The sequence below is a fragment of the Amphiprion ocellaris genome, chromosome 13 (assembly GCF_022539595.1).
Source record: "Amphiprion ocellaris isolate individual 3 ecotype Okinawa chromosome 13, ASM2253959v1, whole genome shotgun sequence".
Lineage (NCBI taxonomy): Eukaryota > Metazoa > Chordata > Actinopteri > Pomacentridae > Amphiprion > Amphiprion ocellaris.
In genome coordinates, this window is record NC_072778.1 from 34,959,926 (window position 1) to 34,983,288 (window position 23,363).

Below are 23,363 nucleotides of genomic sequence, written 5' to 3' on the forward strand. Positions count from 1 at the left end.
CTATGCTGGTGCAGTGCTTGCTGAAAGAAATTAAATAAAAGTAGCCTCACTGGAGTGTGAGGTGACATCACCATTTTCAAAAGAACACCAGGAACTTGCACTATTATTAGTATCGACCATCTAAACAGACTGTATTGTACATCCAGACGCCGCTTTCTCCAAGTGTAGAATGACACATCAACAAAATGAATAATATATACAAACCCCCGAAACTATCGGCCTCTATAGTGAAATATGTGTAATCTTTGTTCAAGACTCCTTATATAAATGTACAACTTTAATACTAAATGCAAAGTGTGGTGTGAACTGTTACAATGAGCCCTGAGGAAATGTCTTAATGTCACTACTGCGTTCTTAAATAAAAGCTATGCAGCGGAGGCATTCTGTAGGTATATATTAAACAGCCACAACGATCCCCATCCACGACAAGTAAAGTCTAATCACAAGCCCACAGTCACCGCAAATCAGACCATACGGCTACCGTCACACCGATTTACATCTCCAAAAAAATAAATCACATGGCGTGCAAGCGTAGGATACACAACAGAGTGAAGCGAGCGATGGCACAATTGTGAACTGTGGCTTAAAGTTACCCAGTAGTGTGGATTACGCATGTTGCTGTTCAGTTTTTGCTATTTTACATGAGCCGTTGTGTTTTGTTGCGATGAAAATTAGGGGACAAAAAAAACACATTTCACAGTAGTATATATTTTTTGTTTGCTTTTTGTCATGTTTGTTAAATACATACATAGAACAAGACAAATGGCTTCTATAATGAGGAAAATCTTGCTGGTGCAGTCAGTCACAAAAAAAAAAAAAAAGCTGTTCCAACATTTGATGACTTATTTGTTCTACTGATCAAACAGATGCATCAGCTGACAGTGACTTTCAAGCTACGTGAGGCCTTTATTACATTATGTAATGGGTCACAATCGAGAGTTCGCTTCCAGATAGACCTCCACAGTTCCCTTCACCAGCAATTAATAAACCTTCTACACAGTTTGTTACTCTGTGGGTGTTCTCGTGTTTCATAGAAGTTTATCCTGAAATCAGAAACTGCTTATCTACACCCACACTCTACTCCCATTCATAATCATCCAACTGCTTCTGTCCAAAAAAAAAAGAAAAAAAAAAAAAACGAAGCAGTCATCCAACTCAAACAGTCGATAAAGCCGAAAAAACAAACACTATAAAGTATTACATACTTTAAAAAGATAAGCCTATAACTCTGCAGGCATTTGCAAATGACTTTCAATGAATGATCCGTTTTTCAGAGGTGCTTCTTTGCGAGGATGCTCTCATTACTGACAGGCTCCTCGTTCTACTACAGGTTGTCGGTGGACCATCCCTGCTCTATATTTCGCAAAGTTGGAGGGTCCGAAGTGGGTTACAGGATGGCCAAGGCTGTCCAGAGGAGCACTGGGATAAAACCTTAATGCTTACAATAACAGGCCCAGAGGCCAGGGACAGAGGAAAAAGGGCCAGAGCAGATGGTCCTGGACAAGCAAAGAGCTCCAGGTGACTTCATCCTTGATGAGTAGAATGTGCGCTATCAAAAGTAGATCTGCTTGGCGTGTGATGGATTCTGCTCCATGGGGCAGTACGGGCATTTCAACCTGAGGATGGAAAGAGCAGGAACAGACTCTTAGTATCTCTGTCACTTTCAATCACTGCTGGTTATTTCCTAGAGCAAAGTAAGAGTTCTTACAGTATTTTTACCTGCTACAGAGGAACTTTTTACACTGATTTTATATTTTCAGTACAGAATTTTGGTCTGTTTTGTCCCTTGTTGGTGCAATTGAAGAAACTGTGGCCTCCATATTTTGAGGGTGGACTTTTAAAGGCGACCAGTGACCAAATATACAGCATCTGTTACAGCATCCTCCCTGTTTCTCTTTCATTTCCCAACATGAAAGCTCAGGGGCATCAGTTGAGCAGGTAACTCTCAAATCTTGGATATTATGGCTTCTTTCAATAAAATTTGGTTAATTAGCTCAGAATATTTCACCATGAATGAGCATCAGTTTGGAACCAGTATAATACAAAAAGAAGTGTTTTTTAACTTAGTATAAAATAACTATAAACTGAAGTTGCATCAGAAAACTTTGCATATTGCAAAATCAGACCAGATACACTAGGACACCCAGTTATTTCTGGAGTATTATTTTGAAATACTGTGTGTTGGGACATACTAAATCTTTTTCTGGTGTACTATGTAGTGTGAAAGTGTGGCCACTGGAACGCTCCTAGAGACATTGTGATAAAGATAAAGATAAAGATAAAGATAAAGTTCTTTATTTCTCCCCACTCCAGGGGAAATTTACATTGTTACAGCAGCTTTATTTACTATACAAGGGTGGCAGTGTGAGGGAAAGACTTGCCACTTGTCCCACCCCTCCCCTAAAAAAGCCAATCATCTGCTTTGCAACAGCTGAACCAGGAAACATCCAGTCGATTATATTTTTGCACTGACTTGCTGTGTAATAAAACTGTGTGTATGCGAAGTAGAGGGATACGCTGTGTGGAAAAATTCTTTTTAAACTTGAGTAAAGATGTAAAGTAAAGACTGTCCCACTTGCTATTATTTTAAGTCTCTATTGTTTAGTCCAAAGAGTGTGCGAGGTACTCTGACTTTGAAGTAAAAATTCTTTTAAACATTGATAAACTTTATTTTGGGGCAAAGTCACCAAATTTTAAGTAGTATTCAGCAGATTTGACTAGGGGTTGGAAAGATAGATGTTTTAATGTCCTGGTGACCACTGAAATTGCAGCTATGGCGCCTTAGACATGAGCTTAGTCTTGTTAGCCCAAAATAGCTGCTCAGAGACATTACCAAGATGGTTGGCAAGTGGCAGGACTTGCCTGTGAGGACTCACACATAAACCAACAGGAATTGAGACGGACTTTTACACTGGTAGCACTGGTGCAACAACCTTTCAAATCAAAAATCAAAATCAAATGAAGCTTTACTGTCATCATATAAGATGAGACAACATTTCTCCGGGATCCAAAAACCAGATCAGCAGTTTGGTATTCTGACTGCTTGTGGAACAAAACTGTTTATCAGTCTGCTGGTTCTTCCTTCACATGATCTGGCCACACCCAACTTCTGATTTTATCTACATGCCTGTTGTATATGTGCAGATTTTTCTAAAAGTGGAGCAAATTTTAAATGTCAATATTGCTGCTGATCACACTCATTTAACCCAAAATGTCCTGCCCTAGCACTGCATTAGCCACTGCTGCTGAATGTAGTGGACCACATTTTCTTCTTCACTACTTAATTGTAATCTCTAAGCCTGCACCTGCATTATTTGTCTGTCAGAACCTCTTCCTTTTCACCTGCCTTCTCCTCTTGCTTCTTATTTTGTTTTTTAAATAATCAGCTATACATCACTCCATCTCTGTAACACAGTAACAACTGAATGGACTGTTTCACACTTGAATCAGTTCGAAGAAAAACTACAATTCTCACCCACAATGGCTAGCGCAGTGGCTGGCCAGCCGGAGGGGCATCAAAACAGACTAATGATCATAATGCACTTGAACAAATGTGACCATGTGAAATTTTAACTCTCACACTCTCTAAAGATTGCATTTTGCTAGTCTGGAGCCTTTTTCAGGCTTTTTGCTGACTTACTTCCCAGCGTTAGTGAGTTTGTTGAGAGCATCTCTGGAGATGACGTGGCCACAGATGAGCTTCATCGGAGGATTGCTCTCTGAGGTTTGCTGCCTAAGAATTGGGCAGGCGAACACAGAGTGATACCAGCACTTCTTCCCCAGGTCGATTTCAATCTACGTGAACAGACGGTGTGAATTAACTGAAGGCTCAAAAATAATGAAAAGGAGTGTTGAATGTTTTTTGTGTTTAATTTAAAGGGACTTACAGGCAGCTCATCTTTGTGCGTCCAGACTCCGCTGCACTGTCTCTGCTCTATCACCTGTTTGATGTTCATCAGCACTGGCAAGGCCATGCATCCTGATGCAAAACTGAAACAGACATAGCTGTGTTGACAAATTTTGACTGATGTCCAAATCTAAGAGTAAAAAAATCGAATCACTTCTACAATAATCAAGCAACAAAAGTTAACTGTATCGGGAAAGATTTTAAAGTTTATCAGAGATGACATGTTCTGCAATGTTCATGTTTTTCTCACCTAACACTTAGTGGAGACTCTACAGAGAGGCCCAGCAGGGCACAGGCATCCCTGGTGAAGATGTTGCAGATCTCAGCCCACTGGTTTGTCTCCAGCAGACTGCGGTACGGAGAGTTCTCAATGCCATGACGCAGGTACACCAGACTACCCATCAGGATCTGGATATCTGGAAAAGAACAAAAACAAACAATCCCACATGAGTATTGCAAACCTCACTTCATAGTATTCATATATTTGCCTTAAGAACTCTTTAATTCTTTCATCATTGCAAATAAATTCTGAATTGTTGGATGGCGATACTGGACTCTTACAAGAGAGAGAGCAACAGATTTTTCAGAGAGTAATAAAAATGGTGAAACATAACAGCATTTGTTTGTTTGTGTCAGCGCTGGCATAACGATGACTGTACGCTGCCTACCTCTCTGATGCTGCGAGGCAAAGGGCTGGAAATGCCTGGCATACTGCAGGGCCTCCATTTGGTTGCCGATTCCTCCACTCAGCAGGCTGATGAAGTACAAGCGGTGCAACTTGAACTCTAAACTGCTGTTCAGGTCCAGAAGGCGCTGCCGATTCGTCACTGCCCATCTAAGGAAATTCAAAAACAAACAAGTCTTACCAACTATTATACGTAAGCATTCTTGTAACAAATAAGATAACAGAGACATAATAAATGCAGTGCCTATAAAAAGTAGAAAAGCAGTAAGATATAAGCACTATGCAATGTTGAAACAAAGTAAGTATGCCAAAATAGGCTAGAACAGAACGGTAAAAAGTTATACTTCCAACTGTAATAAGCACATAATTATATACTGCACCTGAAAATGAAATAAAAATGAAATATTATACATTGCATTAATAATGTTGTACATGCTAAAAACTGTAGATGTATTGAAAATGTTGCAAATGAAAATGAATTATTACACACGAAAATTTGAAATATTGCACATTAAATATTCTACATGAAATGAAGTGCTACACATTATGGAAAATGATAACTCATAAACCACTGAGAAAATTAATGCTGTAAATTATATTGATACTATTGTTTAGATCACTCTAAAGCAATGGTTCTCAAACTTATTCTGTCAGGCCTCCCTTCAGAGGACAAAAAACTTCCACACTCAACACCCCAATAACTTTGTATATATACAAAGTTTATATATAAAGTGCTTTTATATCAAAACATGAATATGCAGGGCTGTGCTATTTTATCTAATTCCATTTCGTTGTTTTTCACAGTAAAGATCAGGGATGTCAAACTCATTTTAGTTCAGGGGCCACATTCAGCCCAATTTGATCTCAAGTGGACCACACCAGTAAAACCAGAGCATAAAAACCCATAAAAACCACAACTCCAACTTTTCCCCTTTGTTTTAGTTCAAAAAAGTACATTCTGAAAATGATCACGTTTAATGAACTAATGATCTTTTTACAAAACATTATGATCATCCTGAAATTCCTCAAGAAAACCAAGTTCAATTTCAAAAATATTCTGCCTCAGTTGATCATTTACACACGCATTGTAACTGACAGATCACAGTTTATCTGCAAAAGCACAAAACATTCAGTCATAGGTATCTGGAACTGAACAATCTTGTATTGTACTTTATGATCAAAACAACTTGTCAAGATCTACATTTAAAATTTACAGTTTTACAAATTTACAGTTCATGTTTCCTCTTTAATTTTTACACTTTGTAAAGTCGTCCTGTGGGCCGAAATGGACCGTCTGGCGGGTCGTTTTTGGCCCGCAGGCCGAATGTTTCACAACCCTGGTAAAAATTATCGGAGTAGATGAGCCGAGGTGTTGACGCCATCAAGTACGCTGGTGTTCCAATTGCACATACTTGATGCGTTCTCGGAGTCTGTACTTCCGTACTGCCAAGTACGCAAGTACAGACTTGCGTACTTGGTACTGAAAAACGGACAGCGCAGTTTGAATATTGTTGTGTGCTGCACAAAATAGGCCAACGTTAAGACTATAGTTCAGCTAATTAGTTCCACATAGATGGACCTTTTCCTCCCAGTTGCTCGCGCCCCCCACACTTTGAGAAACACTGCACTAAAGTGAGTTTTGACATGACCAAAGTACAGCTAATATCATTGGAAATTCCACAACTGGAAAAGGGCTGTAAAGATGAATAAAATCCTAAAATAAAAAAGAGGGTGGATCATTCGACACAAACAGTGTAAAAAAAAAAAAAAAAAGAAGACAAATACAACATACTCTAATGCTGGCCTGAGGTCCTGCATCCTCAGAGCTTCAAGGATCCTATTTAGCTCGAGGAAAGGCTGCTTCATACTCATGTCTATAACTACACCAGACTCCTAGAAAACAGAACAAGTTATTATTAGTTCATTTGACCTTTTAGCACTTTTAGATTTCATACAGGAATCATCTCAAAGTGGTTCAAGCTACACCAGAGACATACATTGGAAGGCCTCAGCTGTTTACCTGACAGAGGTCCTCTGCTACACTCAGCATCCCTTGTCTGTACAGGTGCTCCACAATGGTCTCACTCAGGTATTTCTGTCTCTCTGGGGTGTCCCACACTGTCTCTGCCACCACAGCACTGATCTCTGCATCAAAATTCTACAGAGAAAGATACCGGAGGTGAAGTACATGTATACTAAACGTAAAAAGAAAGTTGCTGCCTGTTCTTACCCTGTCGATGGCTTTGCCGACTTTTGACACGCTGCCATGGATGTCCTTATGTCGAGAGGCTAGCATCTGCACTGTTTCTTTGATATTCTTACAACACTGTGCCATAGTCTGGGATAGCACTGATAAATCTGCATCTTGTACTCCTGTTTGAGAGAAAAAGGAGTTTACTATGCATGTCTACAATGAAATGTGCAACATGAGGTAGAATACAGCACTGTGGAAGCATAACAAAGCACCATTTTAATTCCCGGTGCACTTTAATTCACTAAAATTAAACATATTCAACATTAATAATGTTTAGTCACCTCAAGTGTATCAGTTTTTCTTACCAAAAGCAACTAGCTGACCTCGTATCTCACAGACACTGCGCAGTAGTTCGTCTAGCCTCTCCTCAGACTGGTGGCCGTACATTACGAAGCGATGGAGCACCTTCTCCAGCTCCCGCTCCACACATGCACACTGTTCCATGATTCAGACTGGAACACGCACACACACAACAACAACACCTAGACTCATGAGAAGAGACAAAATAACAGAAATGAATATACATTTGGGGTGTTGCTGATTTTTAATTGTTGGTGATACATCTCTGAAAGTTTTAATATGAAACATACATTGCACATTTTGGACTTTCTCCATTTTTTGTTTAAATAACTGAGCGTAGGTTATTTAGTAAGTGGAACATTTTTAGAGTTGATTGAAAAACTACTGCTTTTTTGTCTGTTCTTCTACTTTATCTGCCTGCAGAAATCAGGTCACCTTAATTAGTGACCTCTTTTAAGTCTCCTCTTACATTTATCTGAGAGCATTTCCTGATTTTATGTGACTTTAATTTTCCATTGCACTGTATTTCATTGTCTTTAAAGTCTGTTTATGTGTTCGTACACTGTATTGGTTTTATATATTCAGCTGTTAATCTGTCTCCTATTAAACCTGATGATTTTATGACTTGTAATTGGAAAATAATGTAACTTGCAGCACATTATTATCAGTTTACATATCAGAGCTGCAACAATGACTAAATGAATCAATGTCAACTATAAAGATTAATCAACAACTATTTTGGTTATTGATTAATAGATTTGAGTACGAAAAAAGACTGTAGCTTTTCTCCCCTATGACATTAAACTACATATTTTGTTGTGGATGAAACAAGGCATTTGGGAAAGCCAACTTGGACTTTGGATCAACATTTCTCACCATTTTCTGCCATTTTATAGACCAAACACCTAATCAATTAATCTAGACAATCACAGATGGATTAATCCACAATAAAAAGAATGCTACATACACCAGCACTGATATATATCTGTGACAATTTGACAACAAATCTAGGTGTGACTGATTTTCTAGTGAGACCAATAGTAGCTTCATCATTTGAATTGTCAGTGATCTTTTGTCTGGGGTTTGCATCTCTGTGGGGACTGATTCAGCACAACAAAAATGTTCAAATGTGGCCCTATAAAAAGGGAATAAGAGTTCGTGGCTTCAATGTCACAAATCAGTTTCCAACAGGATTTGACTAACCTAATTTTATAATAACAATAATAATAATCTCATGATTACCCCTCAACTAGTCAGTCCAAGAAGTACCATAACGCCTCTAATAAATGCCTCTGACTGCTGCTCGTTTTATGGACACTAAAATGCGAAAAACAAGCCTCACTGTGCTGTCCTGATGGAAACTTTGCCCTGGTGTGTTCCTGCTAACAACTAGCCAGGCCTAAACAACACAGGAACGGGCACACGGTGTACTACGCGGCCTGCTGTTTACTAACCTCAGTGGCCGTTAACCACACAAAAGTACAATTTAACCATCGGGTAACCAAAGACAGCGACGAAGGGTTCATTTATTTAAGCTGCTCGTTTGCGTGTAGAAATTACAACTCTCTAATAAAGACAACTTCTAAGTTATTGATAAGTGCAGTTTTATCTCACCGCTTGTAAGCCGAGTACAGAAAATGTCCACCTACCGTCAAGAGCTAGCTAACATTAACGCCAAAATAGACCCCTATTTTAACACCGAAAATGTCAAGTTGCTTAGTTTATCACTCCCGCTAACCATTACATATTTGAAGAGCCACGCATTACTAAACATTTCTTTTGACTCGATGCGATAATTTCTAAGAATAATCAGTCGCACAGCTAACATAAACAAACGGGATCACAGTCGCTGGCTCGCCACTGCAGCTAGCGGCTAGTTAGCTCGTAGATGTTAGCCAGCTGCTCACTGACAAGGCCCAAATAATTTCAAACAGGAATGACAACCCGTCCGTCTTCATCGCCCTGCATTATTCCAACAGTTAAATCGCCTACCGCCCTTCAAGTGAATTCGTGGGATATTTTTTAAATCGAAAAAACACTCACCTATCCTGCTAATTAGTTAGCAAACATTAGCGTTAGCCGCTTGCCTGTTATGGCAACACTGGAGCAGCTGTCGTAATGCGGATCTTCCTGTGTCGCAGTCTGCGTTAGCGGCACATTTCACAATAAAAATCTCCTTCTCTGCGACAACAAACACCGCTGTGAGTTTATACAAGGTCTCTGAATCGTATTTTTGTCTTGTACACGGCTGTTCAGTGGTTGGAACAAGAAACAAGAATATCTAGATGTAACGCTGTAGCTGGTAGATGTTAACTATTTTGTATTGTCACTGGGATTCTGGTATGTACTCAAGTAAAAACAATACAATATATTCCTATAAATTACATATATTGTTGTATATTGTAGGGTGAGTATTGTTAAAATACGACAGTGTATTTTCAAAGAATCCATAAAATAACCCAAAACTTTTGCTCATACATTTCTGAACAAGGCATTTGATAGAGAAAAAAGGATTATATTGGTATGATATTTTAAAAGTCACTCAGTGACAGCCTCAGTGGGAACTGAGACTGACATCATGTTCCATTAAATCTAGGACAAATATTTACAGTTTAATTCTACTTTATTTTGTAATTTCATGTAAATATGTATTAAAATGAGTGAGAATCAGTTCTGTGATCCTTTTGCTTCTTTGAAAAATGCCCCTTTTTACCAGTTCCACACTGTTAAAATGGGACACTACCGTCAGTCATTCTGATGAGAAGTAGTTTTTGAGGATCACAAAATACATGCTGTCTTACAAGAAATTAAATTTATGCATTTGATCAAATATAATTTCTCTTAAATAGGTTCTCATATAGCTTGCTGGAACTATACTGAGATGACTGGACACAGTCAGGTTTTAACTACTTAGAAAGCATTACCACACTAATAAAAGCTCCATCTAGCAATTGGTAGTTAATTTACTTCTTTTCCCAACATGTATATAAAAGTGTAATAAATATTAAACATATAAAATAGTGAATGAGAAAGTAGGCCTTTGTGACAATCATTGTAAGTTATGAAACAGTTTTGAAAGCAATGTTTGTAGTTTTAAGAAACATAAAAGGGAACAATGAAATGCCAAATATGTATTAATAGTTCATTTATGTCTTAATGTGTTGTACTTTCATCATATGGTTGTTTAAAGGTCAATTTGACCTGTAGGACAACAGGAGGGTGAACAGTTTGATGGTCGCTGGTAGAGAAGACCTCCTGTGACGTTGTGTGCTGCACCTCGCTGGTCTCAGTCTACAGCTGAAGCTGCTCTGATGTGACACCAGTGTGGCTCCAGAGGATGAGAGGCATCATCTGTAGTTTCCTCAGCATCCTCCAGTAAAGACTCCAGCTCCACTCCCAGAACAAAACCAGCTTTCCTCATGAGCTTGTTGAGTTTGTTAGCATCGGCTACCTTCATCCTGCAGCTCCACAGCCCAGAAGATAACAACAGAGCAATAAAACATCCACAGCATGGTTCTGCAGATGTTCAACGATCTTAGTCTCTTGAGAAAAAACAGGCCTTTCTTGACCTTTCTCGTACTAAACCTCCATGTTTTCAGTCCAGTTCAGCTAATTGTCAATGCTGACGCTGAAGTACTTGTAATCTTCTACAAACCCCACATCATTTCTCTTGATTGCTGATCGAATCCTCTGCTTCCTAACCAACTGCTTGGTTCTTGTGATACTGAGTTGCAGGTGATTGAGTTCGCAGCACTCGTGCACTTATCCTCCTGTCTCATGCTAACACTGCCCACAATAGCAGAGTTGTCCAAAAACTTCCACATATGACAGGAAATGCCATGTTCTCATGCATCATATCATGTAACATATATTTAAAAAGTGGCTTGTCTAATGTTTGTCTGTGCAAAATTAATCACATCCTAAAAGAGCAACTAGGTCAGTTCAAAAAAGATAGATTTGAAATGTGATCTTCCATTTATATTCTTACTGGTTGTCATGAATACCGGCTCTGAAATAACCCATCATGAGACTGGATCCCTGTTTAGCATCACATACCTCAGATGGAGCCTCAGTAGAAACAGCACCTATGATGAATTTTAGAAATACCATGTCTGATTTATCTTGCTGTTGCAGACACATTTTTACATCTGCTCAGCATGTGGACGCTGAATATCGGCCTCTCTAACGAGCCCCTGCAGAGGTTATTATGGTTTGTCTGCTAACAGATTCCCCCATGCAGCTTATTGTTTATGCACAGCTCATTTGTGTGTTGCATTTGCTGAGGGTGAGGTTGGGTGAGGTCTTTGGACTTGAGCAGGCTGTGACTAATCTATCAGTGATGTAGACTAAAGCTCCCCATTGCTGAGGCGCTCATCATTCTTTCCCTGTGAGTCTGCTGCCATAACCAGCACTTTATCTCATACAATGCACACACATATGCACTCATACAAGCGTGTATATTGATATGTAAGGCCTTCACATGTATCCCATGTGATATCTGTATGTATTTATAAAAACATAATGGAATAGTATGTGTGGGTTTTCTCCGGGTACTCCGGCTTCCTCCCACAGTCCAAAAATATGCTGAGGTTAATTGATTATTCTAAATTGCCCGTAGGTGTGAATGTGAGAGTGCTTGTTTGTTTATATATGTAGCCCTGCGACAGACTGGCGACCTGTCTAGGGTGTCCCCTGCCTTCGCCCGAGTCAGCTGGGATAGGCTCCAGCACCCCCCGCGACCCTAGTGAGGATCAAGCGGTGTATAGATAATGGATGGATGGATGGATGGAATAGTATGTGGCAGTAGGAGCTCTAAATCAGGCATATGACACATCCAATACTATAAAGAGGTTTGCTATTAAAACCTCACATCATATATGAAACCACATGATATCCAGTCTGTCAACACTGAAAATGAGTCAACAAAGAATCAGAGGCATATAAGAGGTTATGAAGCTGTACTATTTCTGTGTGGGTAGAGAAATATTCAACAACTCCACCAAGGTTGAGGACTCAGTTCCCATTTTGATTGACCACACTAAAAGTGCTTGTAGCAATGTGTGACACTGGGAGGAATTACATACAATAGCTTGTTAACTTTAAAGTGTCAAGAGCGAATTCTCAACCCCTTGATGCTCCAGATATAATACAGGCACGGCCTTATGCACTCGTACATTTTCCACTGGTTTGTCCTGAATGACTTAATAGCCGAGAATGAATGGTAATCTCATGAGGTATTAGCTGAGGGACAGAGAGCTTATCCAAACTCACTACCATCAAACATGTCTCAACAGCATCAGCGCAGCACAGAGGGCACTGCTGTTGTAGCAACAGTAATAAGTACAGTAAAATGATCCAAGTCTTTAGTGTTTTGGCAGATTTGATTGTATCATTTGATGGGTGACTGTGATTTCAAAGATGAAAAGCTCTGTTGGCTAGACTGGTCCTGGAACAGAAAATCCCCCGACTTTAGAGAGAAAACGTGACTTTAAACATGTGAGAGCACCTTGTCACATAAAGTGTTGTCAGCAAACATGCAGTGTAGAGGAGCTCTGCATGTGAGCTGTAAAAGTCGGGTGGTCTATGCTGACTTTTGACCTCCTCTCCAGCTACACCTTTCACATATACATATTTATATACACACACATGCATGCATGGGTGTAGGTTTTTTACCCCTCCTTGCATGTTCAGCCTGTAAAACCTCTAGGAAAGTGGACAATGTGTGCACCATGCTTTGGACTCCCTATTTCTCCTTTCTTTCCCTATCAGAATGCCCATAGGCAAAGAGCTAAAGCTAAGGCTATCTGGCCCTGATAGTATGGGTCTATATATAGAGGAGCCCTGTGACTGATCTGGCTGTAAGTGTCAGATTCCAGGCGCACTCATCTGTCCTGGCCCGATCAGCACCTGCTGCTAACTATAAACCCACCCGCCCCCCTTTTGCATCGCGCCCAGCTCACACAGGACAGCCAATGCCCAACCAAGCCCCAGTTTGCAGAAGAAAAAAGATCCAGGTTAGGTGCAGTAAGTGCTTTCCCGGCTACCAGCTCTGAAGGGAGGGGCAGAAATGGAGATGAGAGTATTAGAGGATGCAATGTGTCCAAGTGAGATGCCCCTCTTTGCTTTTTCTATTCAAGTCTGATGTATGGCAGTGCCTTTTACATTCTGAAGTTGTCTAGTCAGTGTGGCTCTGGCAGACTGAGCTGCAGGGAGCTGCTCAGCCCTGGATTCAGCACACAGGTCCTGTCAGCTCGGAGGGTTTTGTGGATTTAAGAGTTTGTTGGATGAGAGGCAGATATTACAAAACAGAGGAACTCCATGTGCTTGGGAAAGCTTCATCAGTGGCCAAAGGTACAGTAGCAGTCACTCTGTCGTTCTGTGTTTGCATGAGGAGCATGCTGTCTTTCTCTATTCAGTCTTACATGTGGAAGGTTTAGATAAAGGCACTGGGCAGAGCTGATCTAAACAATGTCTCTCCAGATGCTTATGTCTTTGTTAATTAACTTAGTTGTACTTCATCTTGTGAGCTTTTAGGCACATGAGGAGACTGAATTTCAGGCATGCAGCTAAACAACTGTTGTCAGAGTAAATGTTTGTATATTCTGCAGTGTTACTTTGAAGCTGCTACATACTGCTTTGTAATGTATAGTAACAATGGAATTGGATTTGAGTAATTCGAAGATGAACATTCTGTAGGCAGGTATTACAACAAAAACAATGCAATTCTAATCGCTATATTGGCAGTTTATATACTTTTTCCTCTCAGTGATATTGCTCAAATGCTAATTGTGGTATAAATGAATGAGTTACACTCCCTCCATGTGACCATATCTTATTTCTAGTCCAGGAACAGAGCCCAGAGCAGACTAAAGGAGCAGACTGGACTGGCTACAGTGAGAATTTGGAGCTTGTGGACTAGCGATGGACAGCTGGACTCTCCAGGGGGACAGCTACTCCTTCCTGCGCAGTGCGCCCCGCACCTTTTCCCTGTGCCATCGTGACGGCACCCCCAACCACGTTGAACTCTTCGACATCATCAACGTCCCTACTCAGCGCAGCGCCATCTCTGAAACTACTTGCCTTTGTGACATTTTTGGAGACGACGGTGAGTCGCCGTCCCTCTCGAGCAGCCCTGCTGTAGGGGCTTTTGTCCCTTCCCAGAGGGAAGTGGAAGGGACAGCTGCTGCATCACCCCCGGTGGATGATCTGAACGACTCCTCAGGCTCTTACCACACTGCACACGGCTCCAGCGAAGGAGAGGAGGGCTTTGAAGATTCAGGAGAAAGAGTTTACAGCCCTCCGCTGCAGAGCGAGCCTTCAGAGAGGAGGTTTTCAGAGGGCAAGTGGCTGAGCTCCGGACATCCAGAGGTTTCTGAGAATAGCAGCCCAGACTTAGAACCAGAAAGCAAATCACCTATACCTCAGCCTAGCATTGCTAGCTCATCATCTCAAGTCCTGAACACTGATGAGAGAACCCCCTCTCCTGGACATAACAGCCCCTATACCCTCAGTCCAGAGGGAAGACTGTCATCCTTGTCCTCCTCCTCCGCTGAACAAAGACGTTCACTATCATCACCCGATCCAAAACAAGCACATTTAGAAGCTGAACCAAGGAGAATAACTCCTTCATTCTCAGAGAGACATAGCAGTCACTCACATCAGTCTGTAAGTCCCAGTCCCTCCCTTGAGCTTAGACACCGTGTCAGCTCATCCTCCTCTGAATCAGTGAACACCAAATTTTTACCTGAGTCACAAACAGCACAGAACCTGCCTGAGCCAGGAGTCAATCACGTAAATCAAAACATCAGTCCGTCACCTGAAACCTTTCCTCAGGATTTTACAGAATCAGCCTTTGAATCCAGAACCATCCTTTCATCTCCTTTACATTCACCCAGTGGTGCAGAGTCATTTTCCCAGTCAAGAGAAACACCAGTCTCCCCTGAGCTCAGCTCCTCCTTCACCGACACTCAGGCATCTTCTCCTTTCTCTGAGCTAAGAGGGAGGGTCTCTTTACCTGATCTCTTTAGTAGAGGCTCCACACCTGAAATAACAGATTGTACAGACACCCCTGAGCTGATTTCAGATCTGTCCACTGCAAGAAGAGACACTGCAACTACTCCTGAGAGCCAAGATACAAGGTTATCACTTGAACCAGACAGTGCTGTTTCTTCACCTGCCCCACGATACACACCTCCCTCACCTGTCATCTCAACAGTAGCTTCTCCTGAAGTTGTGGAGAGCACTGTTTCACCTGAATTAAGAAACACAGCTCTCTCACCTGGCCTGCTTTCTGCTGCCTGTCCAGCCAGAACTGGTTCAAGAACCCCCTCTCCTGACCCATCAGCTAAAATAAGACGCAATTCAACATTTTCTGAACCCAAGAGCCAGGTCCCTTCACCTGTAGTGACTTATAGTTTATCTCCATCACCTGGAATAAGGGACAACTACTCTCCCATAGAGCACAGATATACTGCTCCATCACCTGAAATCAGGATTATAGCATCCTCACCTGAAATCAGCAGGAAAGAGCGATCCTCTGAAGTGGAGACAACATCAGCTTCTCCTTTCCTCGAGCCTCACTTTGAGTCTGTCTCATCAAGGAGCCTCGCCTCCTCCCCTCATATCACAGATATTTCTTATTCTGTCGTTCAGCCCGAGGACAGGAACTCTCCCCCATTCCCTGAACTCTCTCATCTCTCCAGCCCAGAGCCAGATAGGACACGTATGTCCTCTGAAGCGAGAAGCCTTACTCCAAGCAGAGAAAGTATACAGAGCAGTATAACAGAGTCCACTGGTACACCACGAGACTCACCTCACATATCAGGCTTTGCAAACTCTGTCCCAGTGTCGGAACTAACTCAACAAGCCAGGTACCAAACGCCTTCACCTCAGCCAGATCATCACACCCCCTCACCTGAGCCGAGATATCAAAGCCTGTCACCTGACAAATATCAAAGTCCTTCACCTCAGCACAGAGGTAGAGATCTATCACCTGTTGCCTCAGTTCCTGAGCAGAGGTATCAGCATTCACTAGCAACACTCTGCACAGAGTACAACCCTCAGTATACACAGCCTGCTCCTCCTGAAAGAATCACACCAGAGGTTGAAAGGGATTCCTGTTCAGTTGACACTACAGCACCGTCTCCAACTCATTGGCCAAAAGACGGTGTGTCACCCTCATTCGAATTAGACAGGAAAGACGAATCACTTGTTGCCGAAATCAAAAGCATTTCACCAGCAGTGGCAGGTCATTCACCTGTATCTAAATCGCTTGTCGTAACTGAGGAAAAGGTAGACAGTTCACTGAAACATCAAAGCACAGAGAGAGAAGAAACACCGAAGGAAGTAAACCTTCAACATAAATTGAGTGTAGTTTCCTTCTCTGACGAAAGTCAAGACATTACTCCCCCCTTTTGTCAGAGAGAAGACTATTATAATAATCCTGCCATTGAAACCAAATCTCTGTCTCCTAATCTTATAGCATATAAGGACAAGAGTCCAAACATTTCACCTGTCAACAGGGCGACATCCAACTCACCTGTGCAGACACTTCAAAACCCCCAACCTCAGTTCACCTCTTATTCTCTCTCTTCTGAAAGCAGTAGCTCATTAAAGTCAACTTGCACACCCGCAAACTCGAGAAGACAGCTGTTGAACAAAGTTAGAGGTGAAAACAGAGAGACGTTCACAGAGGACATGTCCCGCCGCATACACGGAAGGCGAACTCCGTCTCCGCCACTCACCAGGTTCACACCTGTCCACATCATCGCCCCGGAGAAGCCATACAGACAGTGGCAAAACAGAAGCCGGAGCCCCTCTCAGGTTGTAGCATCCTCACCGGGTGGTAATCTAAAGAACGCAGTGACAAATAGGGAAAGCCCCGACGTTGCCCCTGTTGACAATAATAGCCAGGCCCACTGGGTGAGGCGGGGAAGGCAACTGGAGATGGAGAGGGAAATGCAGCTGGAGCAGGAGAGAGAGGTAGGTAGGGGGAGGCAAATGGACAGGGAGGTGGAAAGAGAGAGAAAGAGGGAGGAGCGGGAAAGGGGGGAGGGTTGGCAGGGGGACGCCAGTTACAGAGGGGAACAGGTTGAGCTGTCATTCAGTGCCAGGAATAGAAAAGGACCTGCGAGTCGCAGTGCAGCTTCCACAAGCAGAGAGACCTGTCAGGGATTGCCAACGGTGCATTCCTACTCAGAGAGTTTGCTCGCCGCAAGACAACTACAGCAACAACAGAGTCTGCTTAGGCTTGCTTCTCAACAAGAGGCCAGGGGTGGTAGCGCTGTCAGACGGCTTCAACCTCCAGTACCTCACAAGAAGAGCAGCGCTCCTGGACGCGTGGCCTCAAACAGGCCTGGCAGGAGTTCCAGCTCCAGTATGGGAAGCGAACTTGATGAGGCAGACAATGAGGTGAAGTGGTTCACAGACTTGGCTTTCCAAAGCCTGTCCAGTCCTGAAGTAGATTACCTGGACATGTACAACTCCAGCCACCGCTCATCTACAAACATTTCTCAGCCATCTACCCAGGAGAGCCCAGCGGGCATCAATGCTGCCTGGCTGGCGTACGCTGACTTCAGGGGCTCTGCACCAAAGTTGGACCACGATGAGCTCTCCTTCCAGCACCCATATGCTTACTACTCAGATGGCCTGGATCCATCTAGGCGCTATGAGCTGGGCAGCTTTGAATGTGTGGATGTGGCTGTGGAAAGAGAGGACTCCAGGAAGGTGAGGAAAGGAGTGCCAAAGAGACAGATCCAGCTGAAAAGAAAAAGCAACACTGAAGGGAAGCAGGATGAGAGCAGCGAAAATAGCAGTCCTGGACTACCAGCGATGGGGGAAAGCCCCTCTCAGGAGAGTCCCTCCAGAGGGACTTTTTTGAGACAACACAGTACACCAGCAGCAATGCAAGATTGCTACCCTGCAGAGCGCAGCCTCGAGCCCAGTCAGCAAAAAGAAAGAAAATCAAAACTCCAGAAATCTGCTTCTATGGATGAGACATGTACTAAAACCAAGATGGCTACTTGCCTCATTAAGAGTGTGCTGTCCAAGAAGATGCAAGGTGCTGATAAGCAGCCTGAGGAGCAAACAGGCGAAGAAGCAAGACCCTGTTTTGAGGACAACAGCCCACCAACAGAGAGTGCAGTGGCGCCACTTAAAGAGTCCCCAAAATCTGATGCACATAGTCTGAGTACCAGTCTTCAGTCAGATTATAGTCTTTCATCTGAGGGTCTGTCTCTGAGAGGGGAAGCAAGCACAAAGGATGAAGCCAAACCACCCAAAAGCTTTGGAGGGAAATCGAGTAACAGGCCCGGTTCATCCAGCAGCAGCAGAAGTGTTAACTTTTCACTGACTGACAGCGAGGAGGCGGATTCTCAAAGCAGGACTGCAACCTCATTAAAATCGGAAATGAAATCAGAATTGAAAGTGCCATTTGATAGCAAACAGACTGGAGCACAGCGAGCAGATGAAAGTAAAAGACAGGAAAGGGAGGCTGGTGACTCATCAAATGCCACTGCTGGGAACACAGGAACGCCTTCTGCCACTGGAGCCAACAACACACAGGTCAGGATGACAAACAGAGACCAGGAATGTGCAAACACAGAGGACCATAAACAAGTGCAACATGGTGACAAGGGCGCCTACATGTCAAAAACACAGGAGATTACACTGAAAGCTGCGGAGAAAAAGAAAGCTTCCCTAAACGTCTGTCTCACACCTGAGGCAGAAAACAAACCTGAAGCTTCAACAGAAATGTCTCTCAGAGAAAAGGAGGAAAAGATAGAAACCAGTGTAGCTGAGAAGACAGAGGAAGAAAGAAATGAAAATAATAAAGTTAAGGCCCCCATTCACAAAGTCAGAGATGTGAGGAGGCTTGTGAAAAATAAATATAATCTGTCCTTCAAGGCAGCTAGTGCTGTAATGCCATCAAATGTGAATAAAGAAAGGATGGACAGTTTTAATGAGGAAAGGAGGGAGGAGGTCCTAACTGGAGAGGAGAGGGATGTAAGGCACGAGATAAAGAGGGAGGAGAAGAGGGAGGAAAGAGAAGAGGCATTTTGGGTGGAGAGAAAAGAGGAGCAGAAAGAGGAAATGAAAGATTCAAAGATGCAAACCTTAACTCCACCTCCTCAGAGCAAAGGAAAATCTCCATCTGGGCCTCAGCCAATGCAAATAGAATACAAAGCTGTTTGCTGGAAAGAAGACAAAAATAAAATGTCAGACGTCAAGAAAGACTCAGAGAAGCCAGATGACATACCCCAGGCTTCTTCAAAGCCTGTCACTGAGCCAAGCAGGGAGTCTCTGGGTGTAAACACAGCAAATTCCACAAAAGGAGAGACAGTAACTGTCAAGACCTGTGAACACGATGTAAACATCACAACAGAAACACATGAGACTATCACAGAAATCCATAAAGTGGCAGACAGTGAGGAGAAAGCTGCGCTGGTTAAAACAGACAGAAAACCTCCAATGCTCGGAAGCCTCCCTAAAATGCCCAGCAAGGAAAGAGAGGTGTCCACTGCTGTCGTGTTAATAAGGGAGGGATCGAGCAGGACCAAGACATCTGTATCTCCAGCCCAGGAAGAGATTCATTCTCCAATCCAAGCTCCGGCTGCTTCGCTCTCACCTAGGCCTCCTGGGAGCGGTGGCCACTCAGTTTCCATGTTGTTAAAGGAAAAAGGCTACCAAGCTGACATTGGATCAGTGGTAGGTGACAACCAGAACACAGCAGGAGGTAAAGGAGTTCCCCACAAGCATGTAAACTGTCTGGAGATCCCCCTTCAGACCATCACCCCTCCAGATGCAGGTCGGACCGAGTCTCAAAGAGAGAGGACGTTCTCCTCCTCATCTGCCACCTCTGGCCCCTCAGCAATGACTGACAACACGGACACCCTCACAAAGACAAGAGAAGATGAAGGAGTCGACATTAAACCTGCAGGAAAAGACACAGCAAAGCAAAAAAGCTTTTCTCCACTCAGGAATACACAGGAGCAAACGCCACCTCTCACCAAACAGAAAGAGCTGGGAGATTTTGAAGCAGTGAAACGAATAGATCCAACTTTCCCCCCGAGATCCCCTGCAGTAAGGAGATTCAAACCACAGCCAATTGAGGTTAAATCACTATCTAAAGAACCGCAAAAACAAGAGATAGCCACAAAGCCTGCAGCGACCAACAGGCCGCAAACAATTGAAGTTAAATCCATTGCTAAAAATTCTCAAAAGCCAGCTGTGCCTCCAAAACCAAGCTGCAAATTTAAACCTGCAGATTTAGGAGCAGACGCACAGCGATCATCAGCAACAACTGCAAAGCCACAAGGAGAGGAGAGGTCCCACACTATTGTAGTGAGTTCACCAACAATCTACAGGAAGATTTCCAGTGAGTCTACATTAGCATCAAACTACTCTAGAAAACTAGCTGTATCTGCAGTGTCCAGCCTCAAACCTCCACCAAACAAAACAACAGCAACCACCATCTCCAGCCTCTCAAACCAGTCAACAGAGCAATCAGAAACAGAGGCAACTAATGACAGAACTCAGCAACAGCAACCTACTGCCTCTTCACAGAGCTCCAGATATGCGCAAAAACCTGTAACAGTCCCAACATCAGCTCCTGGCTCAGGTGTAACTTCAGCTCCAGGTCCCGTTTCTGACCCAAAACCAAACCAGATCCCTGGACCTGCCTCAGCCGGAGTCACCCAGACAAGCCAGCCAGCTGCTGTGGATCCAGACAGCCAACAGGAGTGTCCCAGGCCGACATACCTTCACGAACAAGCTATGCCGGTGACTTCAAACAACACCAAACAACCCATGGCTGTTTCCACAGCACAAGCACCAAGATACTCACGCCAGCCCTGCCACAGATCTCTCTCCAGCGAACGTTCCCAAAGGACAGATGACCTGCATTTCTACGCCTCGGACGACCCTCCAAGCTACGATGAAAGAGAGAGCTTCAGCCCACTCCTGCTTCCAGATTTGATGCCCCTGAGGTCAAATCACTATCAGCCCACCTCCCGCCCTCCTCCCTGCTCCTGCACAGCTGGCTGCCCATCTCATCCCGGCCTCACCCCTCCTCACCGTCACCGCAGCCCCCATAACCTCACCCCGCCTGCAGCTCCACACTCTCCGGGCCAAACGCTGCCTTATGCAGTGCAGCAGCCCCCTCTCCGTCCCCACCAGTGCAGACCTGAACCTCAGCCAATGAGCTACCAGCCCAGCTCCCCCAAATCAAACACTCTCGGTCAAAGCCAGCCACCGAGCATGTACCAGCCGCTCCACCAGTCTGCCCCCTGCCCTCCCCATCCCTCCCTCATGCAGGCCTGCTCTGCCGATCGCCCACTGCAGCCACCCCAGCACATTGACCCCCGACGGCCCCCTGTCCACAGATCCCCCCACCAGCAGCCACCAGGCATGGCCGGGGCTCCCTACAGCGATCCTGCTCACAGCCACTCTCCTGGCCTTCCTCCCATGGATCCTCAGTACCTGTGTGGCCCTCAAGGCATGGGACCTGCCTATGGCTCTGAATATGGAGGTGATAGCTCCAGTTTGTACTCAGAGAGCAGCTACGGTCAAACACCTCGCAGAGTGCTCATGGATCCTGAAACAGGGAAGTACTTTTACATCGAGGTGCCTGTGCAGCCACTGAGAAAAATGCTGTTTGACCCAGAGACTGGTCAGTATGTGGAAGTGCTCATCCCTCAGCAAGCGATGTCACATTCAGGCCTGTATCCTCCATCAGCGGCACCCTACCCTCCTCTCCACAACCCCAACATGTACGCCCCTGCTCCACAGTACATGCCCTATGCTGCTCCTCCTCCCCCAGCCCACCCCCAGTCTCAGTCCCAGCCACCCCGGTATCCGGAGGCCTCTGCTGCAGCAACGATGCACCCGAGCGGGCCTGGGGTTAGCTACAGGAATCCCGCTGGTCACGGGTCCAAGCCAGAGCCCCCAAACCACCCACCACTGGACCACAGCTACCTGGAGAGTATATATTATGTCCCTACAGGGATGAATGCGAGCCCCAATCCCACCCCACCAGACTATTACCACAAGCATCCCCCTAACTTGCCCCCAACAGGGGGGAAAAGGTCCTGAAATAGAGGGTAGAGGCCGCCTTCCTGGAGCCTGTTGGGTTTAAAATACACAGTGTATAAAGGGGGTGTGTAATATTAGCCTGTAATGTTATTTGAGTTTTCACATCGCAACTGAAGACAGCAATTCTTTGGTTGTTGTTTATTTGCTGCTGACGTTCTGTGCTAAAGCTGCTTTGAGAATGTATGATTCTTGTGTTAATAGAAAGTAGGCCTTCATAACATTATTACTATTTTCATCACCATATTTTTTATATATATATATGATAAGAGAATCATATTTTGATGTCATCAGTAATGCACAGGCACTATGAATCAGTACGTTTACTGATTTTCTGATGTGTGTACCTTCTCAACAAATATCTAAAAAAAAACAACTTGAAAATACCGTTTTAAAAGAACCTCATATTTATTTTATTGTCGTGTTTCTCTAATACTGGATGAGTGAGTTTGAGCACGTGATGTCTGCAACACAATGCAAAAGTGCTAATAAAATTTCACACATGCATTGCTCTTTTTTCTTGCTTTTATTATCTTTTTCTGTAGTTCCTTAGTGGTGCAGAAGTTTAGTAGTTATTTACCACACATTAGTCTTGCAAGAAAATCATATGAAACGTTGTGGCTCAGCTGACTGTGAGATCAGTTGCTAAGTTTAAAAGTGCATTGTTTTCAGGAAAAAAAACCTGTTCAATCTCTAATGTATTTTTTCAGTAAAATGTTATAATGCATCATCAAATATTCTGAAGTTAGTTGTTATTTGCAATCAAATGCTAAACTGATCAGTGACAAATCTTGCAAGAATGCAGTTAAGGAGTGTGTAAAAAGGGCTCTGGGTTTTGCAGGGAGGCATGTGCACAGTCACTGCCCCAATGTATACATGCTGTAACACACAAGAAAGGCTTCACAATGTTGGCTATATTTAACTAAATATTAGCTTTAACAGCCCTTTAAACATGCTGATTTGTGGTTGTAGCAAAAGATACAGAGAGCTGAGAGATAACGTTGCTATTAGAAAGTATTATTCTTGCTGGATATTCAAAATGAGAACAATCACATTCTCCCTCTGCCTATAGAGAGCACCGTTTAACAGCTAAAATAAACCCTAATCCCTGACATGCGTTCACAAAGTGG

The 23,363-nt window shown here is 43.6% G+C and overlaps 2 protein-coding genes across 2 annotated transcripts; one reads left to right on the plus strand and one right to left on the minus strand.

Moving 5' to 3' along the window:
* Positions 1 to 688: 688 nt before the first annotated feature.
* On the minus strand, positions 689 to 9,429 carry rmnd5b (required for meiotic nuclear division 5 homolog B). Its single transcript, XM_023284080.3, has 10 exons — positions 9,190 to 9,429; positions 7,152 to 7,328; positions 6,823 to 6,965; positions 6,613 to 6,750; positions 6,385 to 6,485; positions 4,576 to 4,742; positions 4,158 to 4,323; positions 3,888 to 3,990; positions 3,641 to 3,795; positions 689 to 1,616 (listed from the first exon to the last, which is right to left on the minus strand). The coding sequence occupies exons 2-10, from the start codon at positions 7,288 to 7,290 to the stop codon at positions 1,553 to 1,555; spliced, it is 1,176 nt and encodes a 391-aa protein (XP_023139848.1). The 5' UTR covers positions 7,291 to 7,328; positions 9,190 to 9,429; the 3' UTR covers positions 689 to 1,552.
* A 3,698-nt stretch (positions 9,430 to 13,127) lies between these two features.
* si:ch73-43g23.1 (uncharacterized) lies at positions 13,128 to 22,740 on the plus strand. The gene is made up of 2 exons (XM_035954563.2): positions 13,128 to 13,497; positions 13,989 to 22,740. Exon 2 carries the CDS (start codon positions 14,068 to 14,070, stop codon positions 22,234 to 22,236), a length of 8,169 nt encoding a protein of 2,722 aa, XP_035810456.2. The 5' UTR covers positions 13,128 to 13,497; positions 13,989 to 14,067; the 3' UTR covers positions 22,237 to 22,740.
* Positions 22,741 to 23,363: the final 623 nt, after the last annotated feature.

Coding starts and splice junctions, on each gene's coding strand:
- rmnd5b (XM_023284080.3), bottom strand. CDS start 7,290: ATGGAACAGTGTGCATGTGTGGAGCGGGAGCTGGAGAAGGTGCTCCAT. Junction 6,751..6,822: donor TCGGCAAAGCCATCGACAGG/GTAAGAACAGGC, acceptor CTTTCTCTGTAG/AATTTTGATGCAGAGATCAG. Junction 4,324..4,575: donor TGCCTCGCAGCATCAGAGAG/GTAGGCAGCGTA, acceptor GTTCTTTTCCAG/ATATCCAGATCCTGATGGGT.
- si:ch73-43g23.1 (XM_035954563.2), top strand. CDS start 14,068: ATGGACAGCTGGACTCTCCAGGGGGACAGCTACTCCTTCCTGCGCAGT.